This window comes from Panthera onca, chromosome E1, assembly GCF_046562875.1.
Source record: "Panthera onca isolate mPanOnc1 chromosome E1, mPanOnc1 haplotype 2, whole genome shotgun sequence".
Taxonomy (NCBI): domain Eukaryota; kingdom Metazoa; phylum Chordata; class Mammalia; order Carnivora; family Felidae; genus Panthera; species Panthera onca.
The window spans coordinates 39,895,227-39,913,709 of NC_138352.1; the positions used below are offsets into that span (position 1 = coordinate 39,895,227).

General features: G+C 49.7%; 1 protein-coding gene across 3 annotated transcripts in view; it reads left to right on the forward strand.

Annotated features, from left to right (window-relative positions):
- Window positions 1-13,211, forward strand: part of UNC45B (unc-45 myosin chaperone B) — a 30,485-nt gene extending 17,274 nt beyond the window's left edge. For all 3 annotated transcript variants that reach the window (XM_060646680.2, XM_060646677.3, XM_060646678.3), the window contains exons 11-20: window positions 363-457; window positions 627-768; window positions 1,456-1,596; window positions 2,771-2,898; window positions 3,775-3,841; window positions 4,826-4,939; window positions 5,303-5,418; window positions 6,299-6,416; window positions 8,671-8,826; window positions 11,834-13,211. In XM_060646680.2, coding sequence (XP_060502663.1) covers window positions 363-457; window positions 627-768; window positions 1,456-1,596; window positions 2,771-2,898; window positions 3,775-3,841; window positions 4,826-4,939; window positions 5,303-5,418; window positions 6,299-6,416; window positions 8,671-8,826; window positions 11,834-12,094 — 1,338 coding nt within the window. In that variant the 3' untranslated portion in view covers window positions 12,095-13,211. The remainder of the gene's footprint in view (window positions 1-362; window positions 458-626; window positions 769-1,455; window positions 1,597-2,770; window positions 2,899-3,774; window positions 3,842-4,825; window positions 4,940-5,302; window positions 5,419-6,298; window positions 6,417-8,670; window positions 8,827-11,833) is intronic.
- Window positions 13,212-18,483: the final 5,272 nt, after the last annotated feature.

Below are 18,483 nucleotides of genomic sequence, written 5' to 3' on the forward strand. Positions count from 1 at the left end.
GAAATTCTGCACATCTGAGTTTGTTACATACAAGGTCTGTCTGCCAATATCTTTCACCATTGCAGTTTCTGATAAGATTAGTATTGTCTTGTGCTCATTTTGCAAGACAACAGACACAGAGCCAATATGTGGGATCAAAATGGTGGTGGAAAGGGGCAGAGTAAAAACTCCAGCCTTTGGGCACATCTGCCCTATCCTGGAAGCCTCAGGGAAGGCATCTTGGAAGAGGTGACCCCTGAGCTGAGGTTTGTAGTATGCACAGAGGTTTATCGAGGCAAAGAAAAAGGGGCAAAGGGACGAGTTTGACCAAAGCCTTGTCCCCAAGTGTCCCTGATTCTACCAGCGTTTCCCTTCCTCCCCAGGGGCTCTGTAAGCTCGGCTCTGCAGGTGGTACAGACTATGGCCTCAGGCAGTTTGCTGAAGGGTCGACAGAGAAGCTGGCCAAACAGTGTCGCAAGTAAGGGGGTCCTATTTCCCTGGGCCCACCATCTCCTCTCTGGGGTGTGCTCTCGTGGGGCCACATTGTGAAACGCTCCCCACCTGCTACCCACTAACCTGAAATGGCTCCACCATCTTGACCGGAGCCATGGCACTCTTCCCCAGCGCTCTTCCTCCCCAATTTCCAGGTGGCTGTGCAACGCGTCCATAGATACCCGGACCCGGCGATGGGCAGTGGAGGGCCTGGCCTACCTCACGCTGGATGCTGACGTGAAAGACGACTTTGTCCAGGACATCCCTGCCCTGCAGGCCATGTTTGAGCTGGCCAAGGCAAGCGTGGCCCTGACCTCTGGCCTCAGGAAAGGTCTACTGGATTCAGGCTCACAGGGTCCTCCCCTGAGCCTGGGAAATTGGACTCCTGTGTCTTTATCCTGGCCTTGCCCCTACTGCCCACGTAAACCAGATTGGTTATTTCCCTCTGTCTGGCCCTCATTTTACCTGACCATAAAATGGGCTCGTGATTCTTCGTGGCTGCCAGGCAGTGGGAAGATGAATAAGAGGACGGTGAGGTCCTGAGGGACTGAGAGCCAGTGGCTAGCCCTTTCTGGGCCCCTCCCTCCTTCCCAGCACTGGGCCAATCCCTGGCTCTTTTCCACCACCAAAGGGAGAAGGAAGTTATCACCAGGGCCAGACCAGAGGAGTCTAGCCCCCATCCCATCCCATGGCAAAGTGTGTTGGACTCGGCTTTTGAAAGAGGCACAGAGTACCAAAAGGGTGCCCATTTGTGCTCCCAGGGGTGCTGTTGCAGGTGCAGGAGAAATTTCTGCCCACCCTGCTTGAGTAGAGCTGGTTCCTCCTCCCTCTGTGCCGCCTGCTTGCCTCCAAGCTGGGCAGCACCAGCCATATTCCTCCCAAACCAACTCACCAACCAGGCCAGGGGACCGTCTTGGAAGCAGAGATTTGTTCTAAAGTTTCCTTTCTGCCTTTCCCCTCCTTCCCCTCACCCGGTAACTCCAGACCACGGACAAGACTATCCTGTATTCTGTGGCCACCACCCTGGTGAACTGCACCAACAGCTATGATGTCAAGGAGGTAATCCCCGAGCTGGTGCAGCTCGCCAAGTTCTCCAAGCAGCACGTGCCTGAGGAGCACCCTAAGGTGAGGATAGGGATGATGCTGGAGGGTCACCAGGCCAGCTGAGAGGTGGAACCGAAGGACAGTGATGTCTGGGTGCTGTGTGTATGTGCTTGGGAGGATTTGGCACAGGACACAAATAATTTGAAGATGATCATGGCAAATCTCTCCCATTAGATGACGCTCATTTCCCCCTTATTTAAAAAAATTTTTTTTAATGTTTATTTTTGACAGAGAGAGACAGAGAGAGAGAGAGCGCGCATGCGCGAGCACGAGCGGGGGAGGAGCAGAGAGAGAGGGAGCCACAGAATCCGAAACAAACTCCAGGCTCTGAGCTGTCAGCACAGAGCCAGACGCAGGGCTCGAGGTCACAAACCACGAGATCATGACCTGAGCCTAAGCCGAAGCTCAACCGACTGAGCCACCCAGGTGCCCCTCCCCCTTACTTTTAATGTTCTATGGGGAGTGGGGAGTGAGGATCCAACCATTAGTCTGAAAAACCAAATGGAGCTACGATGAACATTTTGCAATTTATGTTGCTGGTTTCATGAACATCAGACCGTGTATTTCATGTTTCCAACAATTACAGAAATTTTGTTTCCTGGGATATCTGGCTTTGGGGATCTGGGTGTTAAGTAGAAATAATGAGACAGGGGAGAGAGGCCCGTCAGCGGTAGCCCAGACGTTACAAAATCTCCTTAGGGCCCTCCCCAGTGATTCCCTGCACTCAAGGGTATGCTTTGTACATGGTTTGAATATGAACGTATAGGTATTTCCAGCCAGTAAAAGATTTAGATTTTTGTAAATCTGTCAGCACAGAGCTCAATGTGGGGGTTGAACCCACAGGTCATGAGATCGTGACCAGGGCCGAAACCAAGAGTCGGACATTCAACTAAATGAGTCACTCAGGTGCCCCCTCCTTACCTCCCTCTTATTGAGACCCTCATGATTATGCTGGGCCTACCCAGATAATCCAAGATTATCTCCCTGTCTCAAGATCCTTGATTTAATCACATCTGCAGAGTCCTTTTTGTCATGTAAGGTAATATTCACAGGTTCTGGGGATTCGGATGTGGACATCTTTGGAGGTCATTATTCAGCCTGCCATAAGCAGTCAGAAATGCACCACCTTTAGTTCCAATACAGATTGGCCTGGTGCCTGGGCTCTTTCCCCATTGCTACCCTTTTGTCTCCCCAGGACAAGAAGGACTTTATAGACATGCGTGTGAAGCGGCTTTTGAAGGCTGGTGTCACCTCTGCCCTGGCCTGCATGGTGAAAGCAGACAGTGCCATTCTCACCGACCAGACCAAAGAGCTGCTGGCCAGGTGGGGCTGCAGTGGGCAAGGGCTGGGGTCTGAGGGAGCTGGGGGTGAGAGGCTGGGCAGGGAGATAGAGATAGCAGGGAAGTCAATGAGGGAATGAGCCCTTGGAGGGATCTGGAAAGGAGACGGAGGAGATTGACATTGAAGAGTGATGTGGCAGGGCAGGTGATCCCAGGTGGAGGTTTGCATCGGGAGGAAAGAGGTCACTGTCCATCCTGGTTAGCTGCCTCCCAGGCCCCGAGTGGGACCTGCTATTCCAAAGATGGGGAGGCAGACAGGCTCACAGGTACAATACGATGCATCGGGTGCCATGATGGGGCAAATACAAAGGGTTGGTTGGAGCACAAGCAGTGGCACCCACCAGCCAACTGGAGGGGAGGTGGGAGGGCAGCCAGGATAGGCCTCTTGGAGGATGTGGTAACTCAATGGAACCACGAGGTAAGAAAAGGAGCCACCTAAGTTCCAGGGAGGAAGAGTTCCAGGCAGAGGGGACGGAGGGAGAAGGAGTCAGTGAGATGAGATTCTCCTGCAGCATGTCTGGAGCATGGAGAGCACAGGAGGGAGCCATGCTAGTAGGACCAGAGAGGGGGATGAGGGTCAGATCACAGAGGTCCTGGGTTGCATCTGCACTGAAGAGTTTCTCCCGGTTGATGGGCAGCAGGGAGCCATTTGTTGCCTTCCCAAATAGGGATGGGGGCTCTTTGCTGCTCACTTGGCTTTACTTTCTCCCCAGCTCCTTACATCCACGGCAGTATCTTGCCAAGCTGCCTAATGATAGGGCAGGTGCAGTACTTTCCAGGGCTTCACTGGGTCTGACTGGCTGGCCTGCTGATGCCTGGGAAAGGTTCACATGATGTGTCCTTTATCCTTGCCCTACAGGGTATTCCTGGCGCTGTGTGATAACCCAAAAGACCGAGGAACCATTGTGGCTCAAGGTGGTGGCAAGGTAATTGGTGGGATAAGGTTCTTGCCATCCTAAAAGATGATCCACTGGGGAGGAGCAACTGTGTGTGTGTGTGTGTGTGTGTGTGTGTGTGTGTGTGTGTATGCTCTTTGCCTGGTCCAAAAATAAAATATGCTTGCTCCAACCTAACCTCCTTGGAACACTGTCATTCAAGTATTTGTCCTATCTGTGCGGATGGTCCCAAATCAACTTCTGCCTGATTTTACGGTGTGTCATGGGATTTACTGTGGAATCCCATTCATGCTCCTTGCTATGGGAAGGAAGCAAGGTACAGATACACAGACCGTGGATGTTGCTGTAGAAGACTTGTCTTTGGGTCCTTGCTCATCCCCTTTTTAGCTGGATAACTTTGGGCAAATGACTGTCTCCCTGAGCCCCGGTTTCCTCATCTGTAAAATGGGAAGGGGGATCACACCTTCACTCTGCAGAATGTCACAAGGATTACAGAAATACTCTTAAAGTATTGGTTCATAGTAGGTGCTCAGTAAGTGTCTGCCGTGATGATTAGGTTTGACTTAGTCAGGAAGTAAAAAGTCAGTGTGTCGATCTATTTATTTTTCCAAAAACAAACAGTATGGATGGGGAGTGTGGGGGAAGACACCAAAGTGTGCTGGGAGGTTTTCTGTGATGCTCAAGGGTTGTTTATGTTGTAGAGTCTTCCTGAACTCCTTTTTTTTTTTTTTAAAGTTTATTTATTTTGAGAGAAAGAGAGAGAGGGGCAGACAGAGAGGGAAAGAGAGAATCTCAGACAGCCTCTGCACTGTCAATGGGGCTTGATCTCATGAACCATGAGATCATGACCTGAGCCAAGACCAAGAGTCAGACACTTAACTGACTGAGCCACCCAGGCGCCCCTAGTTGTCCTGAACTCCTAATGGAATAGGCAGACAGCAGCTAGAGGAGGAGGATGGGGAGAGAGGTCTCTAGATGTTTGTGACCAAAGAGTGACCATGCCCTCTCTTGCAGGCACTGCTTCCCCTGGCTTTGGAGGGCACAGACGTGGGCAAGGTGAAGGCAGCCCATGCCCTGGCAAAGATCGCCGCCGTGTCCAATCCAGACATCGCCTTTCCGGGGGAGCGGGTGGGTGCTGGTGCCGGGGCAGCGGAGGGGTGGGGGAAGGGGGCATTGGGAGGAGTCTCCTTTGCTCCTAGGGCCCTTTGCACCCTACCCCAGGCCTGGGAGGGGGCATGGTGTTGTCACAGAGAGGACAATGAATTAGAGGTGCCTGGCTCTGCCTCTGACTAATGGGACTGTCCTCTTGGAAACTCAGTTATCTCATCTGCAAAGTAAGGAAAGTAATCCTGCCTCTCAGGGTCATTGTGAAGCCTGAGTCGGACAGTGGGTGGGCAAGGAATTTGGAAATTCGGAAGCCCAGCATCTATTGATGTTTGGGTCTGGGGGAATGCGGTCTCCATCCAACTCACTCCTTGACCCTCCACACAGGTGTATGAGGTGGTGCGGCCCCTCGTGAGTCTTCTGGACACACAGCGGGATGGGCTCCAGAACTATGAGGCTCTCCTGGGCCTCACCAATCTGTCTGGGCGAAGTGACAGACTCCGGTGAGTGGGGTGAGGAGAGAGCAGCGGGGAGAGATGTGCCCCTTGCAGGGTTTGGTGGAAATTTCATGTACACACCCCGTGTGCTTTCCTCTGAGGACAGGATCGAAGGCAATGGGTAGAAACAACAGTGGGAGGGTTTCGAGTTAGCACATAGTGAATGTAGGAAGGCAAAGGCTATTATTTCTTTCTGATGGAAGTAGTAAAAAAAAGATATCCAGATGGATGGGTGGGGATAAAACAGATTCCTTCTTGGGAGCCAAGGAGACGGTGGAGAGCTTTGGGTTGAGATTCTTTCAGTTGGTTGCAAGTGACAGAAAACTCAACTCAGAATGGCTTAAGCACAGAGGGGATTTAAGGACTCATGTAAATGAAAAGCCTGGGGTGACCAGAAGCAGGTGCAGCTTGATACAAGGGTTACAAAGCTTCCCCACCTCCCCACTTTTTCTTTACCACTTTCCCTACTTTTCCCATGTTCCTACTTCTGTCCACTTCTGCCTGTGTTGTCTTAATTATCAAATGGGCTCTTCCCCTCGATTGTGATCACAAGGGTTGCTCCAGACCTCACATCTTCTGGGCTTCATAGCCAGCAGGAGAGAGAGAAAGACTCTCTCTTCTGCACCAATAATACAGAAGAATCTCCAGCCTGGTGACATGTTCACCCCAGACCCCATTGCTATGGCCAGGATGTTATGCTATCATTTAGCTTATGCCCTTTGGTGCCTCTCCTGGAGCTGGGGGTGGGATCGATGTTGTCCAAACCCTGATGAGGGCGTGGGAGGGAACCACCAGCAGAGTGGAGTGGCCCTTGGATGGCCCAAAACTCCAAATGCTCACTCCAGAGGACTCAGTCGCCTCTCTTCCTCCACCTCTCAAACCCTAGGCAGAAGATCTTTAAGGAGAAGGCCTTGCCAGACATCGAGAATTACATGTTTGAGAATCACGACCAGCTGAGGCAGGCGGCCACTGAATGCATGTGCAACATGGTATTGAACAAGGAGGTGAGGCGGGCTCAGGATGGGAATGGGGCAGGTGAACCCAGGAACCCCTGAATCTCTTCCAGATTGCAGTCCTCTTCCCTGTAGGGACTCTGATTGGGATATATGAACCAAGGAGACAAAGAAAAACACACAAAGTAGTATTATTCCTAGCTGGGGCTTTGACCCCACAGTTTGGGCCAGCCAAGGTGGAAGGTACCATTTCCCTAAGTTATTTATGTCAGAATAATCTCATAACAGAGAAGAATATAAGACCAGGGTCTTTTAGAGATCAAAAGAGGCTAGACCACTTACATTTATTGAAGCTCCACATATATAAAAATATGAGAGAAAACACAGTTGTACAAACAACTTTAGAATATTTTAAATGTTAACAGTTTAATGAACTATTGCTGTTTCTATGGAAATTGCAATGCACTATAACTGTGTTCTTCACAGAGTAATTACAGGATTTATAAAAATAAAATGAATTCAGAACATGCCAATGGCTTCATGGTCCAGTAATGGAGACCAGTTATAACCATATGGTAAATGAATGCCTTCTTTCCATCCTGCCAGAGTACTGCTATGCCTGTAGGGATAACCTCATCAGAGGTAACAGTAGGGCCAAAGTCTGAGGCCCTTCATGAACATGAGGGCCAGGCCATGCGTGAGACCCCTCTGTTTTCCCCTGATTCTTAACTCAGGTCTTGGATCTTCCCACTGGTATACTAGGAAAACCCAACCCACGAAAGCCTGTTGAAGTAAAAAATAAATTTTTAAAAAGCTAAACGGGGGGGCGCCTGGGTGGCTCAGTTGGTTAAGCGTCTGACTTCGGCTCAGGTCATGATCTCGCAGTCCGTGAGTTCAAGCCCCATGTCGGGCTCTGTGCTGACAGCTCAGAGCTTGGAGCCTGTTTCAGATTCTGTGTCTCCCTCTCTCTCTGACCCTCCCCCATTCATGCTCTGTCTCTCTCTGCCTCAAAAATAAATAAATGTTAAAAAAAATTTTTAAAGCTAAACAGGATCCACCAGGGAGCTGGCCTAAGGCTGGCCTGGAGGGCTGGCAGCCATGTGGGAGAAAAGAGTGTATCCAAAGAAAGTCGGGGGAGGAAGAGTGGGGGAGAAGGAGTAGGCTTCCCCTGGGAACATCAGCTGCTGTGACACCCCAAAATCAAAATATACAGTGGTCCCACCAAGAGAGAAATTCATTTCTCACTCACCTCATTTCTTGCTTACATTTGGATCTGCTGGCTTGCTTCTAAGCAATGACTTGGGATCCAGGCTTCTTCAACCATTGAGAACTAGCCCCCCAGCTGAAAAAGAACTGTCTCCCTCTCTGGCACTCTGGGAGTGGTCTCCATTTGAACAGGGAGTGAACCTCTGGGAAAGGCACCTATGGTACTCCGCCATGGTGGCCTGAAGTGACACGTATCACTTCCTCTCACATTCCATCACGAGCACTGGCTTATGGCCACATCGGTGGGGAATATAGCGGCTTCCAATCACCACTGTGCCCCATGAGAGGGGACTGCAGTGACTATCTCTGCCATACTCTCGCCTCTGAGGACCTCTGCCCCAGCTTCAGTGAGATGCGGGTCATAACCTGGGCAGCTGTGACTGACCTTAGACCCCTTTCAGAGCTCCACCTCTAGGAAACCTGACCCGACAAAATGCCCTTAAATTTGACCAACTAGATTTTACTGTGGAGCAGACTGTGTGTGTGTGGGGGGGGGGGGGGGGGCAGTGAGCTCTGAGACATGTCAGGGCCCTGAGCCCCAGGAGGCTCTTCTGGCTTTAGGGCCCTTGGGAAGCTCATCCTTCACCCATTGAATGGTACAGCAGCTCTTGCTCTGTCCCCTGCTCTTGCCAAGCCCCTGTACCTTCCGGGACTGCAAAGCCATTTTATGGCAGACCCCGAAGGCCCATCTGTTGTGGGAGAAACATTCCAGGCTTCCCCAAAGGGAAGTGAAACACGACTCTTTGGGGAACACCTACCATCCAGGAGCCTGTGCCCTTTCCCCTGACGTGGATAGCCAAGTGCAAACAGAGATGGCGGCAGTCTCTTTAACCTTTTAGCTGGAGGAGTTTATAGCCCCTTTCTCCAGTTAATCAGAGAAGACTTCCTGGGGGAGGTGGCATGGGTGAGCTGCTCAAAGGAAAGCTCCAAAGGATCTTAGGTCAGAGAACACGGCTTCCAATGCCTCTTTCCCTCTTCACGCTGGCAGGTGGGGGCATTTTTTCGTTTTTTCTCTGAGCCCTGTACCTGCCTCCCACAGGTACAGGAGAGGTTCCTGGCTGATGGGAATGACCGGCTGAAGCTGGTGGTGCTGCTCTGTGGAGAGGACGATGAGAAGGTGCAGAACGCGGCCGCAGGGGCGCTGGCCATGCTGACAGCAGCACATAAGAAACTGTGCCTCAAGATGACCCAAGTGGTGAGAGCGGGCCCTGGGGGTGGAAAGGGGACTGCCTTGCGTGGTCCTCTATGGGGAGGCCGGCCTCTGTGGTAACACTTCCCAGGCCCCTGGGTACCTGTTCCTACAACCTAAGAAGGGGCGTCTATACCATCTGGCCCCCTACCTCCACAGCTGGGACTCCCAGGTGTGCTAACTCAGGTCCCTCCCACTGTACCTTCACCCACTGCCTTTGGTGGTGCTTACAGCTCATTAGTTCAGAATGATGACAAGGATGGCCACAACACTAACTACTGTGGGGGAGCCCCCGAGCTTCCCGAGAGGAGCATGGATGTGGTTGGGGTGCCACAGGGAGCTGGTGGTTGGGCAAAGAGATGGCAGATTCTCTCACGTGAACGCGGTGATCAGATCCTTCGGTGGGACTGTGGCCATCTCAGCAAAGTGGTATAAACGCAGCTGCGGACCCGGCCATGCAAGGTGCAGATGGCTTTAGCCCACCAAACAACCTAGTTTGTAGGTATCATCTCCACTGAAGGCAAAAACTGTAAACATCTTCGTTCAAATGTACTCAAGTCTGCTTTAAAGGAAGGCTCTTTTAGACAGTTTGTGGTGGTGGTGGTGGTGGTGGTGGTGGTGGTGTGTGTGTGTGCGTGTGTTCCACAGGCGCTTATGCTGCCTGGCACCAGGGAAGGGTCTCTCAGCTGGATGGAGCTCATCCTGGTTGGTCCTTGGGCTTTAGCATTTCCCCGTAAGGCAAGTTTCTCAGAACTGAGAGGTGTGTGAATCACCTGGAGGGCTGATGAAAACACTTTCCCTAGGTATTCTGCATCAGTAGATGAGAGGTGGGGTGCCTCCAGCCTGAGGACCACACTTTGAAACTGCTGCCCCGAAGTGGCCTCTGCTGAAGTCACTGGTCACACAACATCTGTCCCACAGGGTGCTCTGCGACTCGCCTGCTTACCGTGCTGCAGACACTCCTCTAAATGTTTACATCGATTAAGTTGTTCCATCCTTCCAACAGCCCTGTGTGGTGGATATGGTTATTATTATCCCCATTTACCGGTGAGAAACACTGAGTGCAGAAAAGTAACCCACTCAAGATCACATCGCCGGGTAGTTGGGAAGGGATTGAAATCCTTCAAGATTGCTGACCCTCTCCTGGCCACTTCTTCCTTCCGAAATCTTGGCTTCATTTCTGTGCCCGGGGAGCACTGGCACTGGACCTGTTATCAGTTACCCATCAGCATTCAACCTTCCCCCTGAACTCTACCGCAGCTAGCTGAATTTTCCTTTCCTTTCCTTGTGGTGCGCTCGGTGCAGAGTTTACCAAAATCTGCTTAGAAGCCGAAGAGCCAATAATTAGTCTGTCCTTTCCCCCTGTGCCTGTCTCCCCATCTGTGAGTGGTGCCTGTGGGAAGCTGCCCCTGTTGACAAACGGAGGGTGAGGTAATAAGTATACGAGGAAGCAAAGGGGAAATGCTTGGACTACTGCATAAAATCATAATCCCCATCCACGCCTCCTTGTTGAGCACTTTACTGTGCTCCGGCCACCATGCTAAGCAATTTCTTGCACCATATCACTGCATCAGAACAATGTGAAGAAGTAGGTGTATTAGATGACAGAGGGGCTCTCGAGACTTGGAGAGGTTCAGAACTTACCTAAGGTCACATTTGGTTAAGTGGTTGAGCTGGGACCTGAACATTGATCTCTCTGACTCCAAGACCCATACCAATAAGTCTCCTACTCTGCTGCTCATGTGTGTCTGTTGAATGTTGTAAAGTCAAGCCTCCTGGTTCTATGCTTAGCTCCAACTCTGTCTTCTGGGCCGATCAGAATGGTCTGGAGTCCTGTCTTCCCCACGCACAGTAGTTGGGTTGCTTCACAACCGGGAATGGAGGAGAGAGAGAGAGGAGGGATGGTGGAGTGCAAGCCCAGGGCATGCCTGGTGGTCATATCTCTAAGGGCACTGGGTTAGCAAGGGGTGCCTGGGTGGCTCAGTGGGTTAAGCATCCAACTTCAGCTCAGGTCATGATCTCACAGTTCATGGGTTCAAACCCTGCGTTGGGCTTTGTGCTGACGGCTCAGAGCCTGGAGCTTGTTTCGGATTCTTGCGTCTCCCTCTCTCTCTGCGCCTCCCCTGCTCACTCTCTCCTTCAAAAATAAATAAACATATATAAAAAAAGAAAATATTGCTTTCTTAGCAACTATAAGAATATTTGTGGTAAGTTATGCATTGCTCTGAAAAAATTAAAAAGCCTATGTAAGGACCTGGTTCATGCAAATATGAGCCAGAGGAGAAAAGCAGACAAAAACCAAAATTTATGCCTGGGTGGCCCAGTCAGGTGAGCGTCCAACTTCAGCTCAGGTCATGATCTCACAGCTCGTGAGTTCGAGCCCCACGTCGGGCTCTGTGCTGACAGCAGAGCCTGCTTCGGATTCTGTGTCTCCCTCTCTCTCTGCCCCTAACCCACTCACATTCTGTTTCTGCCTCTCTCAAAAATAAATAAACATTAAAAAAAAAAAATAAGGGCACCTGGGTTGGCAAGAAGCAGTCATTGCCCATGTGCTCAAGGCTAGAATTCTCCTTTCTGAACACTCTCCATCCCCATTCTAATTAGGCATGCAGTGGGCCTGTCCCTTTGCTTCTCAGATGGTTAAGAAAATAAATGAATGGGTGGATGTTCATTCTCTACTATTCCTAGATGTGTGACCATAGCTAAGTTACTTCCACTTCCTAGACCTCAGTTACCCCACTTATAAAATGAAGTGGATTGGACTATGTCAAGTTCCTTTTAGTTTTCTAATTCTTGCCCTGGCTCTGGTAAGGAGATGGGCATCAGCCAGCTAGTCCCAAGGGGCTCAGATAGGCATAAACTGAGTCCCAACAGATAACCAGACATGTGCTTGTCCTTTCAGAGCCCAGAATCTGGGCCTTACCAGCGCCTTCGGTTTATCTTGTCCCGAATATCCAGTCTCTGTGCCTCCACTGATTCCTCCAATCCTTCTTTATCCACAACTCCCCTCCAGACAACTCAGTGGTTGGAGATCCTCCAGCGGCTTTGCCTGCACGACCGGCTGTCAGTCCAACACCGGGGCCTGGTCATTGCCTACAACCTGCTGGCAGCAGATGCTGAGCTGGCCAAGAAGCTGGTGGAGAGTGAACTGCTGGAGATCCTGACTGTAGTGGGCAAACAAGAGCCAGACGAGAAGAGGGCAGAAGTGGTTCAGACAGCCCGGGAATGTCTCATCAAGTGCATGGATTATGGCTTCATTAAACCAGTGTCTTAGACAGGGGCCCACAGGGCTGCTAGGGCTGGTTCTGTACTATAAAGAGTCCTAAGCTGAGAACTCCTGGGGTGTCAGTTCAGCTAGGGATCATAGCAGTGACAATGAAGTCTCCATATAAAAGAAAAGACTTGACTGTTTCTTGAGTTGTCAATCTTCCTCTTTTCCCTAGGAAAGTATGGATGTTTCACTGGCTGTCTTGCTCCCTGTCTTTTACATCTGTCATGTTCCAAAAATTCCTAGAATGATTTTCATCAGTGATTGGGAAGACAAGTTGGATAATTCTTTCTGTACCCATTCCCAAAGCCAGGATAATGGGCTGAATTCTTTGCATTTTGGAAAATGGATTGTGTGGTAAGGTAGGACCTAATGGGTGTGTGAATATAAAGGTTTAGTGCTGATCTATCTGGAAGTTGAGCTGTGCTGGTTTTCATAGCCTGTCTCGCATATGTTTAAGACTGCCTAGAATTGCATGTTTTAGCTGCAGTGCCCAGCCCCATGCCCAGTCCCATCACTCAGCTGTGATGGAAATACAGTTTATGTTCAACAGCCTGATATGCATTTTTGCAATTTGCTTGGGAAAACCATCCCAGCAAGATGGGCATAATGAGTACAAATAAGATAAACTCAGAGTACTTTAAGAAAAGAAAGTTGATTGGCTCGTATAGCTTGTTTATCTAGGAAAAGTTTGACATTGTTAGATCCAGGGTTTAAATGTTCTCACCAACATTACTTTCTGTGTGGGTATCTTTCTCTCTCTCTCATACTCCCCCCCCCCCCCCACCTATATCTTGGCTTTGATTTCCTCTGGGTTGACCTTATTTTCTGGCAGGCTCTCTCCATGTGGTAGGAAAGATATTCCCAGAAGCTCCAGACTTACATAGCTGTTATAGTTCCAAATTATGGGAGATAAGAGAGAGGATCATTCTCAATGACCCAGCAAAACTCCCAGGGATGACTCTAATATGTCTAGCATGCATCACATTTCCCTTTATCGCATTAACAGAATAGAGAAGAAAAATGATATGGTTATCTGAATAGATGCAGGAAAAACATTTGATAAAATTAAACAATTTGTAATAAAAGTTTTCAATAAACTAAAAGTAGGAGACTTCCTTAATCGGACAAAGATCACAGAAACTCTACAGCCAGTGTCCTAGCTCATGATCTCCCTGAGATGAATGAGACAATACTTGCTATTACCAATTTTATTCAACCTTGTGCTGGAGGTTTTAACTAGGGCGATAAAGCAAGAAAGGGAAATAAAAAGCGTAAAGATTGAACAATCAAGAAATAGAACTTTCAACTTATTCACACAGCAGGATTATACATGAATGCAATCTGAAAATATCTACAGGTAAGCTTTTAGAAATAATAAGTGAATTTAGATACAAGGTCAATTTACAAAAGTCAATTGTGTTTCTGAATACCTGTACCAAGCAATGAGAAAATTGAAATTTAAAAGACAGTGCAATTTATAATAACATAAAACACATCATGGGGCTCCCGGTTGGCTCAGTCAGTTAAGCATCCGACTTCGGCTGAGCTCATGATCTCACCATTTGTGGGTTCGAGCCCCGCATCAGACTCTGTGCTGACAGCTCAGAGCCTGGAGCCTGCTTCAGATTCTGTCTCTCTCTCTCTCTCTCTCTCTCTGCCCCTCCCCCACTCATGCTCTGTTCCTCTCTCTCAAAAATAAATAAACGTTAAAAAAAAACAACATATCAGATGCCTAGGAATGAATCATGGGAAAGATTCTGAAGGACTCTGTACAGAAAACTTTAAAGTATTATTGAGAGAAAAAATGAAAGTCAGCCTATGAGAGATATTACCATGATCATGGATTAGATGACTCAACATTATAGAGATGCAAATTCTCCCCAAATATATATATAAATATATATATTCTGTGAAATACCAATCAAAGTTTGAGTCTTTTGAGGAATAGGGACTGATAAATTGTTTTAAAAATATATATACTTACACACACACACAGAGTCAAGAATAGTAATGATTATCTTGAAGAAGAATAAAGTTGGAGCCAACTACTTGAACAGTTACTTCATAAAAGAGGCCAATACATATATAGAAAGATGCTCAATCTTACCAGACATCAGGCAAATGGAAAATAAAATTATTATGAGAAACCACAGTAGACACATCACAATGGCTAATATTTAAAACACTGACAGAGACACCTGACTAGCTCAATCAGAAGAGCATGCAACTCTTGATTTCTAGGTTGTGGGTTCAAGTCCCACCTTGGGTGTAGAGATTACTTAAATAAATAAATAAACAAACTTTTAAAAAATGTGCAACAACGGGGCGCCTGGGTGGCGCAGTCGGTTAAGCGTCCGACTTCAGCCAGGTCACGATCTCGCGGTCCGTGAGTTCGAGCCCCGCGTCAGGCTCTGGGCTGATGGCTCGGAGCCTGGAGCCTGTTTCCGATTCTGTGTCTCCCTCTCTCTCTGCCCCTCCCCCGTTCATGCTCTGTCTCTCTCTGTCCCAAAAATAAATAAAAAAACGTTGAAAAAAAAATTTAAAAAAAAAAATGTGCAACAACAACCACCACTGGCAAAATCAAGTGCCGGTGAAACTGTGGAGTAACTGGAACTCTTATCCATTGTGGGTGGGCATGCAAATTGCTACAGCCACTTAGGAAAATGGCATTTGACAGTAACCTCTAAAAGCACAAGCACAGTCAGCATCTCCTAAGTACGCAGCCAACAGAAATATGTGCACCAAGAAAACATGTATAGCCATGAGATAACACTTTTCATCATAGCCCCCTAAGTGTAAGTAACCCCAATGTCCATAGAAAATGGATACATTGGCATACACCAATGCACACCAATGTAAGTGCAAACTTACAAAATGTAAGTGCACTTACAAAAGTGCAAAGAACAAACTATTGCTGCCTACAATGTGATGGTAACTGACATAATACTCAGTGAAAGAAGCTGGACCTACCAGAGTATACTGTATAGGGCATAATATGGGTTCAGAACCAGGCAAAACTAGCCTACGATCTTAAAAAGTCAATTTAGTGTTTACTTGTAGGGAGAAAGGAGTGGCTAGTGGGGGTGTGTGGCACAGAGAGTCTCTGGGTGTGTCCTAGGTCTGGGTGGGTGTGTCCCAGGTCTGGGTATGTTCGCTTTCATCAACCTTATTATTTGTGCATTTTTCTGTACAACGCTGTGTTTTTAAAGACTTTTAAAAAAGTGAATAATGTATTTCTGTTAGAGTGTGAGGATTACATAAAATAATGGATCCAAAGCACCTGGTTCTTTGTATATGAGTAGTCAGTATTAATTAATTAATTCCCTTCCTTTAGTCTGTTTGATAGTCCCTACTCCTTATGAGCCAGTTGGAGTGTGATACCAGGATGAGCTCCCTCATTCGTGGATCTCTACTTCCACAGGTCACTTGCGGGGAATGGGGACATGGTTCCCATTTGCAAATCCTCCCAAGGAGTGGCGGCCGTCTGTCCCCAGTATGTTTAGGAAACGTAAGGGTTCTGGTCAGGAAAGCGGGCGGTGGTGAAATGGAGAAAGTTCTGTACACCGAGGTTCCCAGGCAGATTGGCCCGAGGGCGCCTGTGAGAGCAGCAGCTGGAGCCAGGATTGGATTAAACCGCCCAGGAACCCCCACTATGTGTGTAGTCCGCAGGACACGCGGGTTCAATCATCTCTCCACGCGGCTTGCTCTGGAGCCCCTCGTCTTCTTGGGCATGTTGGAGTCCCGGCAGGGCGCGTGGCGCGGAACCTGGAACCACGCTAGTGCCCAGAGAATACGAGCTCGACTTTGTTTTCCCTGAACCCCAACACCAGCGCCTTTCACCATCTATAGCCAAATCCTAGCTCTCTGCCTTTGACTCGTATGCTTTAAGAATGTCAGCAATACGACAAAAAGGGGAAGGGTGTGCGTTTGCAGAATCAGAGGCGTGATTTCCTACCTCCTTCTCCCCCACGTCGCCCACACTCACTCCCTTCCCCGGGCAGGGGACAGGGCGCACACATCTGGGCAAGTCAAATAGGAACCCACCTGCTGGAAGCATCCTCTGGGGGTGGGGGCGTAGCAGCCGGAGCGGGGAGGCCACTCGGGTCCACCCGCCATAGCCACCTGTTGTCCTTCCAGGCGCGGATGCCCGGATCGGGCAGATGCTGTTGTAGCTCGGTGCCCCCACCTCCGTGCCACCCTAGCCCGGCGGCGTGCCCCAGGAATACAAGGAGCGGACACAGGCGGGGGGAGGCTGGAGCACGCTGGTGCCTCCTCGGAGACGCCTACGCGGTGGGAGGCGAGGGGGTAGGGAGGTTCTTCCAGCAGCTTGGCTCAGGTCCTCAAAGCCTCGCCTCTCCCCATCCCTCAGGGGTCTGGTCCGCTCCCGATCCCCGTCTGCAGGACGCGGACCATTGCAGCGGGCGCTGGCCCGCGCGCTCCTCTCCGGGCCCGGCGTGGTCGCTTCTCTGCTCCAGCCTCTGCAGAGACTTCCCTAGAAAGACTAGCGTGGCGGTCTCAAGGCCCGGGTGACGTGGGCTGCGGGCGGGTGGGGCAGGTGGAGAGGGAGCGAAGCCAGACGCCACCACCTGCGCGCACCGGGAAGCACAGAGCACACAGAAAGGAGGGGTCTCTGGGGCGCTAGAGAGGCAGTGGCAGCCTGGTGTGACAGCGAAGGCCCCTTTGCACGGACAGGTCCAAGGACGCTCAGTCGGACGCGAGTCTCCAGAGTTCCTGGACGTTCCTCTTCCCCCAGGTTCTGAGAGCAGGCAGAGGCGTGGAGAGGGAGTTCCCAAGGCACCAGCTGTGGTGCAGACATGCGGATCGCTTACACAGTACTCTCCTTTAGGATTGAACAATCTATAAAGGGGACAGAGAAAGGGAAGCGCCCCAGTACAGTAAAACACTAAGCCACAAAGAGGCGAAGACGTCTATCACCTCCCTTGTCTATAGGGTTCTGCCTATAGACTGACCTTTGGGGTTCCAAGATGGGTGGGCTGCTTCCCTCTCGATATTGAAGTCCAAACCGGAAGCCATGGAAATACCAAGGTAATCGATTTCCTCATAGCCAGTACATCCTTTCATAAAATGTGAAAGATTTCAGAGGCAACAGCCACACCATAAGCCAAGATTCTGGGATCCAAGTGAGGTGGTTGAGCCTTGGGTCTCCAGTACAAGCAGGTTCCTGAGATTATTTTACAAGGCGTTGTGTTTCCAATGATTGCCTTTGATCCACCTCCTTGAAAGCATGTGGGCAGGGTGGGAGCTGGGCTAGCCCATAGAGCCTGTGTATCCCAACCCAAAGATCAAGGAGACTGCTGTGGGTACAGTCCCAGAGGTTGAGGCCTTCGTGAAAAAAGACTTCCTTGGCCCTCTATTTGTGGTGGGTGTGGGAGCTAGAAAGGAATCCCCTAGGGCAGAACCTGAGGAAGAGGAAAAGTGGGCTAAGGCTGTCCCATGGAGTCTGGGAAGGGAAACTGCTGCCTAGCACCGTCTTTAGGATTGATTGGACTGTTCAGAGGGAGTTGGTAGCTGTTTAAAAAAACAAAACAAAACAGGGATGCCTGGGTGACTCAGTCGGTTAGGCGTCCTACGTCGGCTCAGGTCATGATGTTGGGGTTCGTGGGTTTGAGCCCCACGTTGGGCTCTGTGCTGACAGCTCAGAGTCTGGAGCCTGTTTGGGATTCTGTGTTTCCCTCTCTCTCTCTCTGCTCCTCCCCTGCTTGTGCTCTGTCTCTCTCTCTCTCTCTCAAAAAAAAAAAAAAAAAAAAAAAAAAACATTAAAAAACAAAACAAAACAGGCACCTGGGTGGCTCAGCTGTTCAAACTTCTGACTCTTGATTTCTGCTGAGATCTCACAGGTTCCTGAGCCCCTCATTGGGCTCTGCGCTGACCACACATGGAGCCTGCTAGGGATTGTCCCTTTCTCTCCCCCTTTTTCCCCCTCGCACTCTGTCTCTCTCAAACTAAATAAACTTAAAAAAAAAAAAAAAAAAAGCTTGTGGTACAGAGCCCAGGACACCTATGCACCCACCCCAAAAGCATAGTTCCTGTGACATTCTGCCTTCCACTAAGTTTGGGGATTTCACACCAACAAATCTAAAGGGTTGTCAGGTTCTTGTTTTTGTCTTTAAGTTTATTTATTTTGAGAGAGAGCAAGCGCGCAGAGGAGGGGCAGAGAGAAAGAGAGAAAAACCCAAGCAGGCTCGAACCATCAGCACAGACCCACAAACCATGAGATCGGGTCGGGGTGGAGGGGGGGTGGTGAAATCAAGAGTAGGAAGCTCAAGGGACTGAGCCACCTGGAGGTCCCAGGTTCTTATGAAAGCCTCTGGCTGTAATGTAGACGGCAGTAGTTGGTGGATGAGTCATAACCCATGTGGTAGCCACATGGC